This window comes from Gallus gallus, chromosome 3, assembly GCF_016699485.2.
Source record: "Gallus gallus isolate bGalGal1 chromosome 3, bGalGal1.mat.broiler.GRCg7b, whole genome shotgun sequence".
Classification (NCBI taxonomy): domain Eukaryota; kingdom Metazoa; phylum Chordata; class Aves; order Galliformes; family Phasianidae; genus Gallus; species Gallus gallus.
The window spans coordinates 35,450,664-35,470,293 of NC_052534.1; the positions used below are offsets into that span (position 1 = coordinate 35,450,664).

The 19,630-nt window shown below is 37.8% G+C and overlaps 1 protein-coding gene across 9 annotated transcripts in view; it reads right to left on the reverse strand.

The window, feature by feature from the left end:
- Positions 1-19,630, reverse strand: part of WDR64 (WD repeat domain 64) — a 62,186-nt gene that overhangs the window by 15,872 nt on the left and 26,684 nt on the right. For all 9 annotated transcript variants that reach the window (XR_005858337.2, XM_040697702.2, XM_040697703.2 and 6 more), the window contains 6 exons: positions 13,425-13,548; positions 10,501-10,649; positions 8,652-8,775; positions 7,158-7,327; positions 3,396-3,572; positions 1,880-2,010 (listed from right to left, as the gene is read on the reverse strand). Coding sequence is in view for 8 of the 9 variants with exons in the window: in XM_040697702.2 (XP_040553636.1) it covers positions 1,880-2,010; positions 3,396-3,572; positions 7,158-7,327; positions 8,652-8,775; positions 10,501-10,649; positions 13,425-13,548 (875 nt within the window). In the remaining variant the exon portion in view is untranslated. The remainder of the gene's footprint in view (positions 1-1,879; positions 2,011-3,395; positions 3,573-7,157; positions 7,328-8,651; positions 8,776-10,500; positions 10,650-13,424; positions 13,549-19,630) is intronic.

The following is a 19,630-nucleotide window of genomic DNA, read 5'->3' on the forward strand; positions in this document are numbered from 1 at the left end:
AAGAGGATTTTCAATGTTGCAGCTTTGTGAAACAAGGTTTTTATTTCCTCTTTGTCACAAATACCTGAGCTAGGCATTTCAGTTGAAGAGAGCATTTTCCTCTGATCAATTTTTGTACTCTTTGAGGTGACGAAAATGAAACAAGTTTTCAGGTCATGCTAATTCAAAACATACTTTCTTCCCCTCTGTTCAACTTCCAAAAAAACTTGCACTAATTAACAAAGATTTTTTAAATTAATACTACTGATCTATTTAAAGTATTTGCTAGAACTAGGCAAAATTGATTAGTGACACTCAAAAATACTTGGAATGGCATCTTATCTGGGCAGCCAGTCATCTGAATCACAAAGGGCTCTCAACAAAATGCTGCTACTCCCTAGTGAGTTGGCAAACAAACAAACAAACTTTCTGTAAAATGTCTAAAAGTAAGGATAGATATTTCAAAAGGAGAGTATTTTAATCAGACTTGAAAGTAAGACCAAGAAGATATTTGAAACCGGAAAGAGCAAAGAGAGGCAATACCACCAATATAGGCCAAGGGGAAAAATACTGAATTGGAAATAGGTAGTTATTAGAACAGTAAAAGGTTAAAAAAAAGACCAGAGGATAATACAGAAAATTGAAATTAAAAAATTATAGCTGTAGCCAAAACAGTTCTTTAACAATCCTCTGCAAATGAATTTCTTTTATCTAAAATAAAAATAGTTATTTAAATTTCACTTGCTGTGTCTCTTTTCTTGCTATTTATTGAATAACAGTTTTCTCTGTTGACACCTTTCCCCTTTTCAAGCAAGCAGAGAGATCTGCCCATCATCTTTAGCTTTTTGAATGGAATACCTTTCCACTGTTCTACCTTTTTCATTTTCAAGATCATCAAAATCCCTGCTTAATTCCTCAATCTCAGCTCAATGGTTTGTGACAGACTTGTTGTCTGCCCCATTTTTAATGATTAGTTTGGTAATGCCGTATCATTCCCCAGAAGCAAGCCTAAAGAAACTTTTTACCGAAGGACAGCTGCATTTCCATTCTGAAAGTACATCAAAATATAATTAAATTCCAATCTCAAGAACAGAAACACGGTCCATTGGACATTTCTATTTCCGTTTTCAATGAATGGCTGGAACTCAGGTACACACCTGTGAAAGTCATCTCCTTGCTAGTGAGCAAAATATTTTGACTAATTGTCAGTCCAACCAAACAAGAACAGTGGGATGATTCAACAGCCTATTTACTTCAACATGCGCACTCCAGAAACACCATAAGATAAAAAGAAACTATGCAGTCTTTTCAAAGGGACGTATGAGAGCTTACACCAAGTCTGCCTGCCCATTCCTACACTGCCAGAAATTTTCACATGAAAGTGAAAAACCATCTCAAAAATCGCTTATGTCAAAGCAAGAGAATGACAACTTTTTTTTTTTTTTTATGTGCCTTTCTTTCCAAAAGAAATATGAAGAAATAAGTTAAAATAAAGAGCAGAACTACAATCACATCAGTCAGCAAGGATATAATACACTCGTGATTATTAGCTGAAATAGCCTTATTTCCAGGTATCCTCCCAAACACAAAACTTCAAAAATAAGGGAATTCTACAGCTCCACAGCAGGCACTAACCAATGACAGTGACTTGCTCAGTAAGTTTCCTTCAGTGGCAGTGCTGACATGTGAAAACACTATTCTTGATTACTTCATTCCTTCCAAAGTGACTCTTTTAATTTATTCTGCTAACTTCAACATGGGGACTAGCTAGCAAAGTAATTTTAACTCCTGCTTGATGATCATCCTTTACAGTTGAGTATCTCAGAATTTCCAATATGCTGTTTGGAAGGTTCATATGAAATACTAGAGAAGAAAATTCCTCCATAAAAGCAAGACTTACATGTATCTGACAGAGGCAGATTCGAAATCCCACAAAATTATTGCACCATTTTCACTTCCTGTAGTTATCAAGCTATGTCCTTCTACTTTTAAAACATCAAAGCACTTCATTTCCACAGAAGGTACAAATCCCTACAAAGAACATTAAAAAATAATTTTAGTCGGAACAATGTGGACACTACAGAATGACCTCATTTAACTGCTAACTTAATATGATGTGTAAATCAACAGTGTATACAACAACTGCATATTCAATGCTATTCTAATACGACTGTATTTGAGCTAGACACAAGCACCAGAAGGAAGCAGGGAGTGATAGTAATGGTAAACTCCCCTTATGCAGAGGATGAAGGCCTCCATCTACCAATCAACCTGTCCTAGCTATCCAGGGAGGTTTTCTGCTTGGTGGGAGCTTAGATTTGGAATATTATGAAGAGGTTGCTGGGGTTTGCCTGGCCTTCAGACTACTTAGTACACCCTGCATATCCCAGTGGATACAAATGATCCTGCCAGGAGAGAGGTGAGCTGTGTCAAAATTGACTGCATAGCTCTGGGTGTGACAGTCAAGGGCATAGCAGTGCAGGTAGTTTTCTCATTTACCTTACTTGAGAGAGAAGGAATTGAGTTGCAGTGGACAGATACTGTGGGCCTGTATGTAAAACTGGATGTGCAGCTTATATCAACAAAGATTCATTTTAATGACCAGGGGACTATCTTTGAGGTTTGAAGAAGAAGCAGGATGCACCTGATAAACTGGAGCATAAACATATTTGCCAACAGGCTGACAAACCTATTGAAGAGAGGTTTAAATTAGGACTAACAGGGGAGGGAAAGGATGATCAAAAATAAAGTGAAGAGGTTGTGGACCAGGTTGGCAAACAAGATATGTGGTGATATAGATATGAGAGACCTCATAGCAACCAAAAAGGAATGAATGAGCCTACTCTAAGTACATGAACATACATAACGATCTTTCCACAGGACAGCACTGTGGAAAAAGCTTTCACACCTTACTAGGGAAATCATCACAATCGGATGCCTCTCTGAAGTGCCTGTACACCAATGTATGCAGCAAGGGGAACAAGTAGGAGGAATCAGAGATGTGTTTGCAGCTGCAGGGCTTGTTAAACATGGGAATAAATATCACTTTAACACTCAGCTTGACTTTCATGTGCCACTATTACTGAAGGTCAGGCTATCTATAGCACTGAAGGAAATTTGATTTCTAGAAGATTCCTAATACAAGGACTTCAACTTCTTTTTCTGTACAGGAGTATGAAGGGTATATTCAGAGTTCCTTAACCATGGCAACAACAGTGCAATGAGTTATTAAGCAGATCTATCTCAGAAACAATAGCTCGCTTACATGATTTATTTAGATCTTCAGTGTACTGGAAAGTTTGGAATACTTAGTTGGTTCTTGTCCTGTTGTTAAACCATGAGATCCTCAAGGGCACAGTAAACCTTTTACTTTCTAATCTGCTGTAAACGATGTGGAACTTTAAAGTGTTTCTCACCTCTGCATCACTGCTTAGAGAACTGGTTTCAGATGGTGGCTGGATATCTGGAAAAAATTCATGTTTTTGTGAAGTGCCTGGATTCAGTGACAGAAATTCAACTGCATTTCTTTGTAGAAACAACACTGCCTCAGGAAGTACCCATGTGACCTTTAGATATCTTTGAATTTCATTACCCTGTTAAAATAATTAAATTAATGAAAGAGGGATGAAAATATTTTGTTATTCATAAGAAAATGATCAGCAAGGGTGCATCAAAAGCTTGTTTTCTGTGCCTAATTAGAAAATCCATTTCAAACTTTATCTGGCATATGCAGTTTAATTTCCCATATAAACTAAGTTAAGAAACTTGAGTTACAGCTGCTTATTTTATTAACATGGAGAGTCTCCAGTTCATAACTAGCATATTAGCACAGGTGACGGTTATCTCAGTTCTGTGAGAAGAACAAGCCATACTTAAGACATTGCTTTGAGTTATCAATCCCTCCCCATTATGCCTAGAGCACCTGCAAATTACCTTGGCAGTTTTTCCAACTATTTCAAATTCCCTTCAGTATCCACTTTCTTTTTTAACCTTAAAGATTCTGTTTTGAAAATGGTACTAAAATCAGCTTCTTAGGTTTTCTTGTGTTCTCACAGTTTTCTCAAGCTCCAGAACAGAGCAATGATTAAGATTTTACTAAGTCCTACAATATTAATTGTATCAGACAAGAAAAGAAAAGAAAAATACGGGGAAGGAGTGAAAACTGTGAGAGAGTATGGTAGACTCTTCTAAAGAATAAACAGTTTTTGGAGTGCTACTAACGTTTATGTTGCTATCATGTTTAGAGCCTCTTTAAACTCTCATAATAATAACCTGTATTTCTCATTATTACTGAAACACTTATATAGAAAAAGTAGTTCTGCAACTATATACAATAATATTAATTACTTAGAATCACACAGACAGAGAAGAGATTCAACTCTTCACCAACCTGTTAGTCAAGGGGCACGACTATTGCATGAATGATTCAGTAATTAAAGTACTAACACCGCAGAGTAATTGATGTGCAGTAGTATTTCAGATAAAACAGCTTTTTAGTAACAGAAGAATCAGAAGTAATATATCGCTTACCAACATGGGAGTTTGTGTATTTTTTGCTCTAATATATCATCTGCATAATATAACTTAATACTTCTCCCTACAAACCCTTGTTCCCTTGCACATACTGGATTTGAAGTTTCATGACATAAATGTGTAGGCCTGAGGCTTTTTAGGCTTCTGAAACTGAATCCTGAGTCATGGAAGTTTCTTATTAGTAAGTACTCAGTGGTGTCTGCATGGCTGGAAGGGGATGGCTGTATCTGAGTCTCAGGGCTCAGCTGCTGAACTGGGACAATAAACGCTACATAGGACCCTAGATAATGATGCTGGAGTGTTCCACTGTCGAGGGATCACAAGAAGACAGAAAGGCAATTGTGAGGGAGCAAAAATGTACAACTGCTTCATGAGAACATGGCACAAGGCTCCAGGTAGTATTAAAGAACAGTGCTCTGAGCAATGCAGTGGGGCTAAATCCGTAAGTGGGATTTACATTAACAGTTCTAACCAGTGTCAGCTGCTAGTGAACTAGGTACACTTTAAATAAGTGTAATAATACCACCCATGATAACAGTAGTAATGCTTTAAAGCTTTTAACTTAAAGCATCTGTATGTACTGAAAGTTTTAGAAATAACTTCCTTGTGACTAACACAGGCTTGGCTAAACCTATGCTTCCCTTGGCACTGTGAGCCCAGGGACTTTCTGGAAGAGTGGACTGAACGACCAAACTTGGAAGGGACCTGAATCTCTGTTTTAACAGTTGAAGAGTGTTGGCTGCCCTTGATTGTTGTCCTAGGCAAAAGGCCCAAACAAGTCTGAGAACAGCATTGCCTAATAGCTGCTTCTCTTCAAAAAGAGAAGATATATCATTCAGATAAGAATCAGTTCATTTTAGCAGCTTCCTCTCTCACTTGTGTATGTTCTATGCTCTTCCTGTGCAGTTGAACTAACCTTCCAAATGCATAATAGTTCTTTCACACCTGAAAGACATTACTGTGCATGCTAATGCTTATGCATATATCATCCTTGTGTCCCTCCTTCAGAGTTGGTCCAGAGAAGGGTCACAAGGATGATCAGGGTGTTGAAGTACCTCTCCTATGAAGAAAGGCTGAGCTTGTTCAGCTTGGAGAGGAGAAGGCTCCAAGGAGACCTCATGAGCTCTTCCAGCACTTGAAGGGAGCTTACGAACAGGAGGGACATACACACTCTGATAATGAGAGGACAAGGGGGAATGGCTTTAAACTAAAGGAGGGGAGACCTAGATATTAAGTGGAAATGTTTTACTTGGAGAGTGGTCAGGCACTGGAACAGATTGCCCAGAGAAGCTGTGGATGCCCCAACCCTACAGGTGTTCAAGGCCAGACTAGATGGAACCCTGGACAGCCTAATCTGATGAATGGCAGCGCTGCCCACTGCAGAGTGATGGGAACTAAATAACAGTTATGGGCCCTTCCATCCCAAGCCATTTGATGATTCTATATCATCAAGATATGATGTATATCATCAATTATATGATGTAAGATGTGTCTTACATCACAGTAGTAAAACATGGAAATATTACTGAGTTTCCATTTGTGTAGGAAAGCAGTTAAACCCTACAATTGTTAATGGTACAGACAGTAGTAAATAAAGCACAAAGGGTATCATTATAACAGCTAGACCTGGAGCTTTGTAAGTGAGCGCTGGTTGTGAAAGCCAGAGTGAACTTACACGAACTTCTTGTTGCATCAGCACTAAGGAATGCAATCAGGGCACTAGGCAGCTGCTTCCTAACACAAACATTATCTTTAGGAGTAACGTGGTACCTTTGTGAACTGCCAGCTGATACACATTAGATGCACTGGGAGGGTAGCATTTGTCTATACAAGCCATGATGAGTAAATGGCTCCAAGGTGTTCTGCACATAGCTGTAACTCAGTCTGTTCCAATTCTGCTCACTGTGAGGCTCCTGGTTTCTACCCATGCATGTAAGCCCCAACTTTTTGTTGTGCCATATAAGCTAGCTAAACAATGTGTATCAAATATCCAAGGCTGCAAAACGTAAAATCTCGATTCTCTTGTTTAAAAACTAATGGTTAACAGGATTGAGAGTTAGACAATTCCTGCACATGATAAAACCTCAGTGTTGCTCTGCAAACTTCCTGTCAATGATTCGGGTCATTGTAATCCCTTTGCATCAGAGAGTCAAATCTCAGCCTCAAATGATAACTTATGAAGATGAAGAGAAATTAAACAGTTTTCAGATGCAGAATCAGATTCAACAACAGTGGATGACTTCACTTATTTGAGTATTCCCATTTACATTAATCAGTAACATCTGTATACACAAGTAAAAAAGATCTGGTCCTCAGATTAGCTTGATGAGTGTGACAATCTATTAGGAAATTGAATCAAAAGGCCTCAATCACAAACAGAAAATATTTGTTTTCTATTATAGTGAGTACGTGAAAAGAAATGATCAGAATGCTGAGAACAGCAATGGACTAATGAACTTAAAAAGAAAGAAAGCAAACTTGATGACTTACAGAAAGAGGATTACTTCTTGATAATTTCTATAATTTTATCTACTGATTAATGAGAAAGTCTTATTTTACCTTGAAAATTAGTAGCTAATGAATGAAATAATAATAATTAGAATACATTCATATAGATATACACAAATATACATATATTAAAAAACCTGAATGATTTTCATCTTCCCACTCTGTTCCAAAACAAGAAGAACATGTTGACTCTTATTAGCCTTCAGATAGACTAACTTCAGCAGGCAATGCTCATCTTTGCTGTCCTGGGTCAAAGGCAAGGCTTTAACTTCCTGTCCACTGCCAAAATCCCAAATTTTCACTGTTCCTAGAGAGGAATAAGAAACATACATAAAAGGGAATGAACTTTCAACAATTGTTTGTGCTTCAAACTCAGGAACTTGAATTAGGACATGGAAAGGAGAAGAAACAAGAAAATCCAATTGAAGGTGCAGAGCTAAGTCAATTGTCTTCAAGAAGCTCTAACTGTGTCTATGTTCATTGATAAAGCAAGCTTAGGGAGAAAAAATATACCAAAACCACCTTCACCATAAACCCCACTATTATTTAATCACTTCCATGCCCATTTTAGGCTGCATCCCAGGATAAAAAGCCACTGCCTAGTTCACTACTGTTTCTGGATTAGTGTCATCAGAGAGCAAACAGAATGGTGTGCAGTCAGGAAGAAGACTTCAGGTGCTGATATACAGCAAGGAGCAGAGCAACACAGTTGCTGGACTTGTCTCACAGGACTAGCGGGGAGAAGCAGCTAGAGTATTATCTTAAGTGAAGCAGCATCATGGTTTCATGGCTCTTCATCAGTATTCCACATCATAACATCTTGCCTTGTCAAGGAAGCCAGGGAAAACCGTGACAGGCTGCTATTATTTATGACTCCAGTTTTGTAGGACTTGATAGAATTCACCTACGGTCATATGGTCAAATCTCTGTTGCAAAGTATAAAATTCTAAACATCATTCAGTATTCTGCATGGAAAAAGGGTATTTTCTTTTTATGTGAGGCAGCTTTCATATATTTCATATATTTTAATAATTCAGATGTATACTCAAACATTTGAATGTGAGAAGAATTATTCTTCAATGTTTACAGATAAAAAAATTATTAAAGTTGCAGAATTTGGTGTAGCACCAAGTATGGGAATGATCCTGTCATGTTCTGTATAACTGATGCACCGTAAATAACATGGGAAAAAGTCAGAAAACACATAAGAGGTATATATTCTGGTATTCATTACAAAATTGAGCTGAGACATTATAAAATTTGAAAAAAACTACCATTCTCCATCTGGAGCCACTTACTCACAGTGCTATAGAGATCTAGGTCCAGAGATGAGGAGACATCTTTTCAGACCAAGAGCTTTGCAGGCAGTCCTTCACAGAGTAATAGGCAAGCAAAGTAACAGAGCCCCAGCAGTCAAAAATCACCTTCCTATGAATCACATGTCAAAGAAAACCTAACCAGGACAAAAAAAGCCCCACAGTTCTTTGTGAGAATACCTCCTCCCATGTTGGATGAATGCCAAAATTCATTCTATCACTAAGACAAAGTGGCTCAAGACAAAGATTTCTGATTGCTTATATGTCATTTTACATAAACATCATAAAAAGATGGTAATTATTTAGTTGGTTTACCATCACAAGCCCCAGTAGCAAGATAAAAACCATTTATTTCAATTGCTGCACAGGTCACTTCAGTGTTCAGCCCATGTGCATCTTCAATCTGGTATATTTGATATCCTGTTTCTAGATCCCAGACCTTAAAGAAAAAAAGAAAAAAAGAAAAGGAGAAGAAAAAGGAAAAGGAAAAGGAAAAAGGAAAGAAAGTTAATTGTTTGTAGTACATCCTCTAAAATTCCTCACATACTTTTTTTTCTAGTGTAATTGTATAAAGATGCACACTTCCTAGAGCATATTTAAACTTCCCAAGAAATAAATTCTCTGTTATTTCAGCAGACTCAATAGCACACTACCATGTTCTTTTACTGAGATCCTACTGCAACTTCTCCAGATTCAACTGGATTTGTGAAGCAGACACTCATGTCTTAAGCACTGTCTGGATCTGACGTTCTTCAGCAGTAGATGCTGAAAACTATCTTTCAGCATCTAATGTAATGTTTTTGTAGCCATCATGATCTAAAGAAGCTGGAGGTTTACAGTAAGAAATAAGATCTTATTCAAAGTACAATATAGACAATTTACCAAAACAAGCCTTCTGCCAAAGAAATGGTATGCATCACCAGCAGGCTCAATAAGGGAAGCTACTTCACTCTACAGATCTTGCCACTGAACTTCATTAGTAATTAATGAAAACTGTAGGTCCTCAGCACTTCTGACAACCAGTATCACACAACAGTGTGATCACACAACAACAGTGATCACACAACAATCACACCTGTAATGATTCATTATATTTGTCTATGGGTTTTCTGATATTTGTCTAGTGACTACTTTTAGTGGTTCAAATGCAAATGGTAAAATTAATACACGTATTTAATATTTAAAAAAGTGTTTCAGCACAAAGCGGTGACAAAAAGTAACAGCTGAGAGACATCTTCATCACTTTATTTTTCTTGTTAACCGGTTGTTATATTTAACACTTCTCTCTCACTGTATGACTGAAATCCTAAAGGCTCAGAACAACATGTTCTAAGAAATTGAAAGATAAAAGGATCTGCAGAAGGTCAGTAAATTGGCTCCAGATCTGCTAGTCAAACAGAAACAGATTCAGAAAAAAAGGAATAGCAGGAGGATAAAAAATCAGGTTCTGTGGTTTGGTCACGCCGAATGCACCAGAAAAACTTTCAATTTTAGTTAAAGAATCTTTATATCTGAGAGACAATTTTAGTTAAAAAATCTTTTTATTCCAGAGCAGCATCTTTTACATGGTCCTGTTTTTACAAAGTGAATTTAATCATGTTTTTTACCAACCCATAGAGCATTTGAAGTACGCTTTTATATCCCACTAAGCTGTCTGGGACTCAAGCGTTTACTGTACTTCAAGAGATGTTCATGAGACGTCTTCTGAATGCGAGAATAGCATGCAATTATGAGGCTTGCAAAAATTATTGTTTGAATACATATTTGACATGGCATTCAAAGTTTCCCTTTGCAGCTACTAAATAGACAATGGACTTTCACTACTACTGCTGTACTTTCCATTCCCGAACAGGTGAAGTGTACCAAAATATGGCCAAAGGAAATAAAAGCAAAACTAGAATTGGTGCTTCTGAAGCCTTGCTCAATTTGTCTGGTGCTTGCAGTACAAATCAGAGAAGTAGCTTTCTAATAAAATTAACGCTGTTCAATCTAATATATCTGACTCATCATGGCTACCACTTCCCTGAAGAATTTGAGCACAAAAATAGCTGCAAAGCCAACACTTTAAATAATAAACACTAATTGCTTAACTAATTGCCCAATAACTTATTTGTAATAAAAAAAATCTGATACTTTTTCAGCTTAAAGGACAACTTACACTCACCTTCAGTATTGACTCAGAGCAGACAGTGAGGATTTGATGAAAAGCCCTGTTATAAGCCAGAACATTTATGCTTTTCTCATGTGTCTTTGGGACCTGTTTTGTATCTTGTATCATGTGTGTTAGAGGATAAATATCAATGACAGTTGAACCTGCATGTAGTGAGACAAGAGAGAGCATATTTTACAGAAAGGTTCATATAAGAAGTAGTGTTCTTTTGAGATTTTCTGAAGAGCATAAGGAGTCTTGTCTGTTTTTTGAGACTATCTGTTCTAGGAAAGAGAAAACCAAGTTAAACAATAGCTAAGTACCTTCCTGCCTCAGGCCACTTCCTTAGACATAAGACAATTTTATCTGCAGGCAGTGAGATTTCTCCTGTACCTTCCTTTGTACAGCACTGCAGGTCTGAATGGAGTTTCACCTTCTGGTGCTCTCTGATCAGAAGGATTGCAAAGAGAGAAAAGCAGATGGGGAAGACAAAAGAAAGAAGGCTTTTACAAGGCAGGCTTGCAATCCAGACTCCTATTTCAGTTCCAGTATAGCTACATTCTAACACCAGAAGTCGTCAGCAGTGAATATGCAGCAAAGGATGTAATTGCATAATTCTTGGCACGAGCCCAGGCACACAGGACAGCAGTTTGGAAAAAGACACAGAAGGAAAGCCGTGGCAGTATTCAAATGAAGCATGAAGGTGAGCTGTAATTTATGGATGTTAATGAACGAATAACTGAAAATCTCCTCCATAAAATCAGGTACGTAGCCATAAGAATTAACATACCCACATACAGCCTCAAGTCTTTTGTCCAGTTCAGGAACATGGGGACATTCACTTAATCTTTTAATGGCACCATTAACAGAGTCCAGGACTAGATTTTTACATATATTTAGGCACGTCTCCAATCACTGTTTAGAAGGACAAAGCTATCTCATTTTCATGAGGACTTAGCCGTGTTAAACCACTATGGTACTACGCCTTGAAAATCTCACAGAGTGAAATTTTAACACAAGATTCTTTCCATATCTTTTAGTGATTAAGCATATTTAAAAACTAGTCTGAATAGTATTCTGATTTGTGGACTCTAGTCTAGGCCTATTAACACAAATATGCAACAGAAGCTGACAGGTCATTGAAAACAAAAGATTCCACGTTCACCTTCTCAGATTTGACAAGCTTTTGACCTTGTTCTCGGTACAAATACAGAAACAAGATGTCTCCAGATACAAAACAATGACCTTATTTCTCTGATAAGCCTCAGGCTTCTCTAGCCTGAGGACAGGTTCAAAGCTAAGGAATCCAGGATTCCAGTGACCATGTCTTTGGGACAGACAAAGCATGCTGGTTTCCAGGTTCTCCTCCTTAGATACAGAGGGCTAAAATACTTAGTGACACCTGTGAATCTCTAGGCCCCCAAAGATTCAGCGCTCCTTGCTATGAAGTTAAGAAGCGGAGCCAAGAAACACTGGGATGAGTTCCCACAATTTTTAATTCCTGATCCAGTGGGTCTTCTGGCATCTCCAAATTGAAGGAGGGTGCCAGAGAAAGGCAGAGTCCAGGAATATCAGCAGCTGAGTAGCTTTTAACAAAGGACAAGGCTACAGAGTAGAACATGTAGCTTATTCTTTCTCAGAAAGGTTTGCCTTGCCTTCACAGAAGCCTTGATCATTTACTGTTTCCTGCTGTTAATTCCCATGCTGCATATTTTCATACATATTTCCATATTGAAATTAGCAAAACATATAGTGGGACTCACTTTAAAGTGGTCTTAATGTGCAAATACCCTCACCTCTCATATTCTGTACAACTCATACACATTATTCCTTCATTCAACATTTATGGAATCCAAACAGTGGATGAGAGCACAGTGAAGCTGTGGGCAGTGAGTTTCAGTGATATGAAAGAGAAGCCATGTTCCAGATGGCCATGCACAGCTGCCACACCACAAAATGAAGAGTGTCTCAAATCAGCTCATCTGTGTGAATTGTTGGATTACAACCAGGGAACTTTGTATGGAGATGAATATCAACTTCAATGCATTGGAAATGATTGTGGCAATGCTAGAATATTGCAAAGCTTGCAACATGTGGGTCCCACAGATGCTTACATAGGAACAGAAAGAACGCCATATGCAAGTTCATCAGGACCTATTGAACCAATATGACGTTGAAGGTGACAGTTTCTTTTATTGAATTATTACCAGTGATGAGATTTGGTTTTACCACTACAAGCCAGAGTACAGACAGCAGTCCATAGAGTAGCAGTGTGAATTCCCCATTAAAGAAAAAGTCTAAGATGCAGCCCCAACTGGGCAAAGGGATGTGCACTGTCTTTTAGGATAGGAAATGAGTGATCCATCTACATTTCCTCAAATCCAGAGAAGCCATAAAATCAGATCGCTATAGTGCAACAGTTATTAAGCTGAAGGCTCAAATTTCCTGAGTCAGGCCAGAGAAGAAGACAGCCTTTCTCTTGAAACATAACTACACCAGGCTGCATACCAGTTTGAAGACTAGGGAGCATATTGCCAATCTTGGCTGGACTGTCCTTCCAAACCCAGTTTATAGTTCAGATTTGGCACCTTCTGATTTAACCTGTTTGGGTTGATGAAAGACGGACTGCATGGGCAACATTTTCCTAGTAATGATGCTGTCCTACCAGCTATGAAACATACGGTCACCTGTGCTACTAGTGCAGATTTTTATGAGAGTGGGCATCCAGTCTATTTCTTGGTCATTGCTGGCAAAAATGCACAGCTAATGGTGGTCATTATGTTGAAAAACTGTGTTCTGTAGCTGAGAATTTGCGCTATCAAAATCATTTTACTCTTTGTTGCTGTTGTAGTTTCCATGGTAATGAATAGGAGACATTACTTTTGAAGTGATCGACATGGAGGGGGGGATGTTCTCACACATTAGTTACAGTAACATACCTGTGATAAGTGTGCCACAAGCATTGTCAAATACCATGGCAAGGGTCTCAATCCCTCTAGGACTCTCTTGATCCTGGAAGACCTGCAGCATTGAAAGGGTCTGTAGATCCCACACTATAAAAATCTAGAGAGAGTGGTGGTGGGGGGAAAATTTAGTATAGTGTCATTACTGGATTTTCAACTACTTTTCATCTGTACGAAAAAAATAATATAGCATCCAATGAAAGTCACATTGTTAAGTGTGTTACATCCAAAAATAAGCAAGACAAATACCCAAGACATCTTCATCCTGATTTTACTGAGAATAAAAGGCATAAAAAGGGTAAGTTTTGCAATATTGACCGGAGAAATAATGGCTTTTAGCTCATCTCGTCTAACACCAACATAGAACATAGAGGAACTCCCAGAAAGAAACATGAACGTGACGTCTGTCAAACTCAAAATGAGTTTGAAGACTAGGGAGCATATTGCCAATCTTGGCTGGACTGTCCTTCCAAACCCAGTTTATAGTTCAGATTTGGCACCTTCTGATTTAACCTGTTTGGGTTAAATCCTTCTTTATTAGAAGGATACTTGAAAGCAGAATTCCACTCAGAGAAATATTTCCTTGCAAACTTGGGACTACATAATTATTTTTCTTTTTTATATATATTAGGGATTTCTGCAGTCTTATATCTGTCTGCTTATGTATAAGCTTAAATATTTCTATTCAGGAACAACAAAAAAAATCACCTTACACTTTAAAACAGATTCATATAGAAGTGTTTCAGGATTTTAAGTTGAAAGAAAATGTGAATGTTCTGTTTGTTTTCGGGAAAGCAAAAAAGGAAAAGTACAGGAAACTGTACTGATTCAGAACCATGACCATCACATTTCTGCCCAGAGAGGTTGTGGATGCCCCAGCCCTGGATGCATATAAGGCCAGGCTGGATGTGGCTCTGGGCAGCCTGGTCTAGTGGTTGGCAACCCTGCCCATGGCAGGATTGAAACTAGATGATCTTTGAGGTCCTTTTCAACCCAGGCCATTCTGTGACATTTCTCTAATAGATTTCTGACTGTATTTCAGAAATTTACTCAGACATGCAATTGCTGAACCACACAAAAAGAGCCTTATGGAGAAATAGGCAGTGAGAATGTTTGAAAAAGAAAATTCCGTTAAATACAGAAAATGATGAAGCTGTTTGTTCAGCTAGAAAAAAAGTAAATAAGCAGAAATACAAATAAGAGGTTAGTGAAGGTAAATCTCAAAGCTGATTTCTGGCACAATCACAGTTAGGAGGTGTAACAGCTCTAGGAACAGAATATTCATCAGAAATAACTGTCAGTGGAAATATTCTAGTCAGGTGAAAAGACTAAGTCCTTGAATAGAGACTTTTCTGGAAACACCATCCAGATCTATTAAAAATTGGAATAAAACTGAAGATACACTATTTTAACAGTATCATGTTTTTTTTTCAAGCAAAATTGGTCAACAGTGAAAACATAAGCTTGACATTTTATCACAGCAGTAAATCACAGAGAAAATGATTTTACAGCACAAGTGAATACAAGTAAGAACCTCTTGTACTGTTCCTTGCTCATTTTCAGCCATTTATATCAATACCACGTTAAGAATACGTAGTCACTTGAAGTGACAGCAAAAACCTGATCATTAATAAATCTCTTCCTTCTGTTCAACCTTTCTTCTTTTTCCAGTCTGGGGGCATGAGCTGGGGAGATTACATAAACCACTGTTTCATATGAGTAACTTTAACACAAGGCTTCACCAGCATGGCTATGTGATGTAATATCATTGCTGCGCATCTGCATCAGCGCATATGACTGTGCATGAATTCATGAGGAAAGATAAGAAAGAAAAGGTGTTCTTATTTTGAAAGTAGGAGATGACTGGGGAAGTTGCCTGAGGAACATCTTGTTAAAGCTGTTCTATTTATTTACTAAAGAACTTCCCAATCCTGGTAAATGTTGGGTATCACTGAAGCCCTATGAAAACATACTCTTTATGGTAAAATTCTTTTTGACTGTGTCAAATCACACACAGGCTATTTTTGAGAAAACAAAATCAGAGTGGAGGCAGAGCGCAGGAAGAAGGATCTTCAATTGCTTTTGAAAATTACTTTTTTCCTTCTTCACATTGTTTCCACCATACAGGAAAACCTAAGCTACATTAACAGTGAAACTGTCAGCAGTGCTGACTTACATAAATGAAAAATACTTGTTGGCTCAGTTCTAGTACTAGCAGAATTAGCACTGACCCACAGATATCCCTTTTGCATGTGGATGTTGTATTGTGTGATGGTGCAGGGATTCTTCTTCTTTGGGGATTGTATTTGTTACACAGCTTACCTACTTCAGTGTATCATTGCAGGTTTCATGTTATAGGTCACAAATTTATACCAAAAGTCTGAACCCTCAAAGAAAAATCACCAGGCATGAAGCAGAAGTCAAACTACAGTTCTACTTGCCATATTATTCAATAGAGTAAGTTACCTGTGGAGTTCAGTTTTGCATCCTGTGATCTCTGAATGTGATCCTGCAAAGTACTACAACTGCCTGTAGTTATTAGAAGACTTAAGAACAAACTGATGTCAATGGGATTACCTTTGAGGCAAAGGCGAGGAGGATTAGGCTCTAAGCATATTAACGCAGTGTGATGCAGCAGCCGATACTACCGCCTTACTGAGGCAGTAATTTGGTGAAGTTTGAATTTATATACATTTCAAATCTCTTCCTTAAATAGTACCACTATCCTGGTAATACGTAAGGCTACTTTCTTTTTCCCAGTCATTGAGAAATATTGGAAAAAAAAATTAAACTGGGTAATAAACAGCAAGTTTGGTTGTAAATTAATGGGTCTGCAGGCTATTTACTGGGTGCTATAAAATGACAGATTTTGTAAAAGACCAGTATAACTGTCTGTACTCTGCCCAATATGCTGACAATAGAACTACTTGACTCCTAGTGCAAATATGAAATGACTCTCAACACTTCTAGAAAACAGTTTAAATGGACATTTAGATGGTGTGTGGGTCAGAAGCAATAAGTTTGAGGTTTAAGACAGAGTTTTGTACCCATGAACTCCTAGGTTGGGTGAGCTCAAAACAACAATCATGTTCATCCTGCTGATGTTCAGCTGATCTTAGAATAATGACACAGCTCTCATCTTAGATGTAGTATTGAAGTAATCTTCATGTAAACGCCTCATTTACATTTTAAGATCCAATATTTCTTCCTTGACCAATCGAAAAACAAAGGAACTAGAAAACTACAGATCTGCAAATTTGGTTTTACTGTAGCTTAATCTTTAGATCTCAGTTTTTGGTTAGAAAATTTTGAAGTAATTAACACAGGTTGAATATGGATCTTGATCTTTTTTCTTCTGCAGTAAATACAGATTATTTAATGCTTTAATAATCAAACATTTGCCCAAAACCAGAAAATCTACTGGATCATTTCCTTCACATATGCTTAGAATATATGAAGGCAATTCAATTATGAAGACAATTCATGCATTCTCATACAAACTGAGAAATGGCATTTTGGAAAGATACCAACATAACTAGAACAGAGATTTTCCTCAAACAGTCCAACTGAGCACTAGTTGTAAGCATGCATGTAGTATGTTATATGTCATACAAATTAAGGTGCTAGAGAAGGAAAATACAGGTTAAAGCAAAAAAAAAACCAAAACAAAACAAAACAAAAAACCCAACACATTTAAAATTAGTTCTAAATCCTTTTACTTTTTCACAGAATCACAGCATGGCTAGGGTTGGCAGAGACCTCCAGATCCATCTGCTCTACAGGCTCAAGCAGGGCTACACAGATCAGGTTGCACTGGACCATGTCCAGGTGGCTTTTGAAGGTCTCCAATGGCAAAAGTGTACTACCTCTCTGGGCATCTTGTGTCAGACCTCAGCCACCCCCAGAGTAAAGAAGTGCTTCCTAAAGTGTAGATCATTTTTCCTATGTTTTGGTTTTTGATCACTGCCTGTCACTGGCCACCAATGAAAAGAGCCTTGCTCTTCTTTGATGAGAAGCTCCCTGAGCCTGCTCTTCTCTATGCTAATTTTGCAGTTCTTACTTGCAGACTATCCAAGAGAAAAGGTAATTTGCATTGAAAATCCCAGAAAGCTGGGTAAGCTGCATGAAAATCCAAAGAAGAACATTAAATGTTCTTGAAGGTTTGTACAATATGAGGAGAATGTGATATCTGGGAGGAGTAAATAAACAAACAAGCAAAGATAAATTACTATTACAAAAGCAAAGCATAAAGGACAGGATTAACTTTAACTTTCCAAGCAGTATAAGAAAAATGTATCTGATACAGGTGTAGCCAAACAACTTCTGTGCAGGGTGTCTGGAGCAGATTTCCCAAATGTCTTTTTCTAATTTTCTAGATTAAATTTAATATTGTTGATATACAGTACCTTTTAGTAACAGTCCTGATTAGCAATGGTTTGACATAAATTAAACCATGTACTTCCATCTCAGCTGCTGTAATTTTTCAGGAAGACAAATGACTGCATTATAAACAAATCCTTAAAGCAATGTCATCTGATTTTAAAATATGTCAGAGAAACCCAGATGGTAAACTACACAGGCATTGATACAAATGACATGCTTGGTTCCAGACAGGCAAAAGACATCTATGACTCCCCTCTGGGAAATTACACAGCAAGTTTGCCATTCAGCAGACCTGAAGAGGCAAGGCTGGAGACTGATAATATTAAGATTCCCGTAAATTAGCAAAATCACAAAATACACAAATCAATAAACACATCTTACTCTTTTTATTCTCTGTCTTAGTTTCAGCTGGGATGGAATTGTTTTCCTCGGAGTATCTAGTATGATGCTATGTTTTGGTTCTAGGAGAAAAAACAATTTTGATAACACACCGATGTTTATTGTGGCAGCTAAGTAGTGTTGAGCAACTTTGCACAGATGTCTGCTCACTCCATCCCCTTCCCTGTCAGATGGGGGAAAGAATTGAAAAAAAGCCACAGAGTAGAACTTGTAGGTTGAGATAAAACTATTTACTAATATGGAGAAAAGGATAATAATTAGGACAAATATTTATATATAATACATATACATGTCTATAGCAAGTGATGCACAATGAATTGCTCACCACTCCCAACCAATGCCCAGCTAGCCCCCAAGTAGTGGGAGAGAGAACTCCCACCCCTTCAGAACTCCTTCTGTATGATATCATATGTATGGAATATCCCTTTAGTCAGTTTAAGTCAGCTGTCTTAATTGTGCTCCAACCCAGCTCACCATGGGCCCATTGCTGAGAATGGCCTTGGCTCTGTACAAAACCACTGAGCAGCAACTATAAACATCGGCTTGTTATCAACACTGTTTTTTTCTCCTAGAACCAAAACATAACATCATAGCAGACACTGTGAAGAAAAAACAATATATTTATAACAGAATCAATTTAGTATGGGCACATTTCAGCAAGGAATTGTTTATATGCTTGCATCTAAACAGCTACATTTGTTTTGGAAGAGATTGTGAATGGAGTGAAATTTTACCATGCCCAAGAATGGAAACTCAAGAAATGAACCTGTTTATTGTAATTGCAGTACTTTCCTACCATGCGTAAGTATGTACATCACTCTTTAAGTATTAGCTACCAAAAACAAAATTACTTTTAAAGAGAAAAAGGACAAAGAAAATTCTTTCCACTGATTTGAAAATGAAAGTTTTGTGTTGTTTACAAGGGATAGCATAGAGTGTTATAGTGGGAATGTACTCCTTATCCTAGCCCCATTGATCAACAGTAGAACTGAGATTGTTCTTATGCATTCAAGCTTGGAGTGTAAAATCTTGCTCACCCGACTCACTTAAGTAGTCTAGTTTAACCAGACCCACAACAGGAGTAGTTCTAGTAAAGGTAGTGGGACAGTTTTGTCTTACTGGTTTTCATCAATAATTCAGCAGACAAGACAAGATACTTTGGCCTCTACTGTTCTAGTTCTGAATTCCCACTTCATAGTAAGTGAGACAATGGTTTTCACTGACACACAGCATTTCAGTACAAGTGCTATACCACTATCCTTAATCTTCTCATTTCCAGAGATCATTCTGAGGGAAAGATCACAAGAACAACCTGCTTCCTACCACATCTCCAGGTTTAATAGCCCCTAAAACTATGACTGTTCTTTCCCCCCTCAGTGGTTTCTGAGTGTGTTTAATGT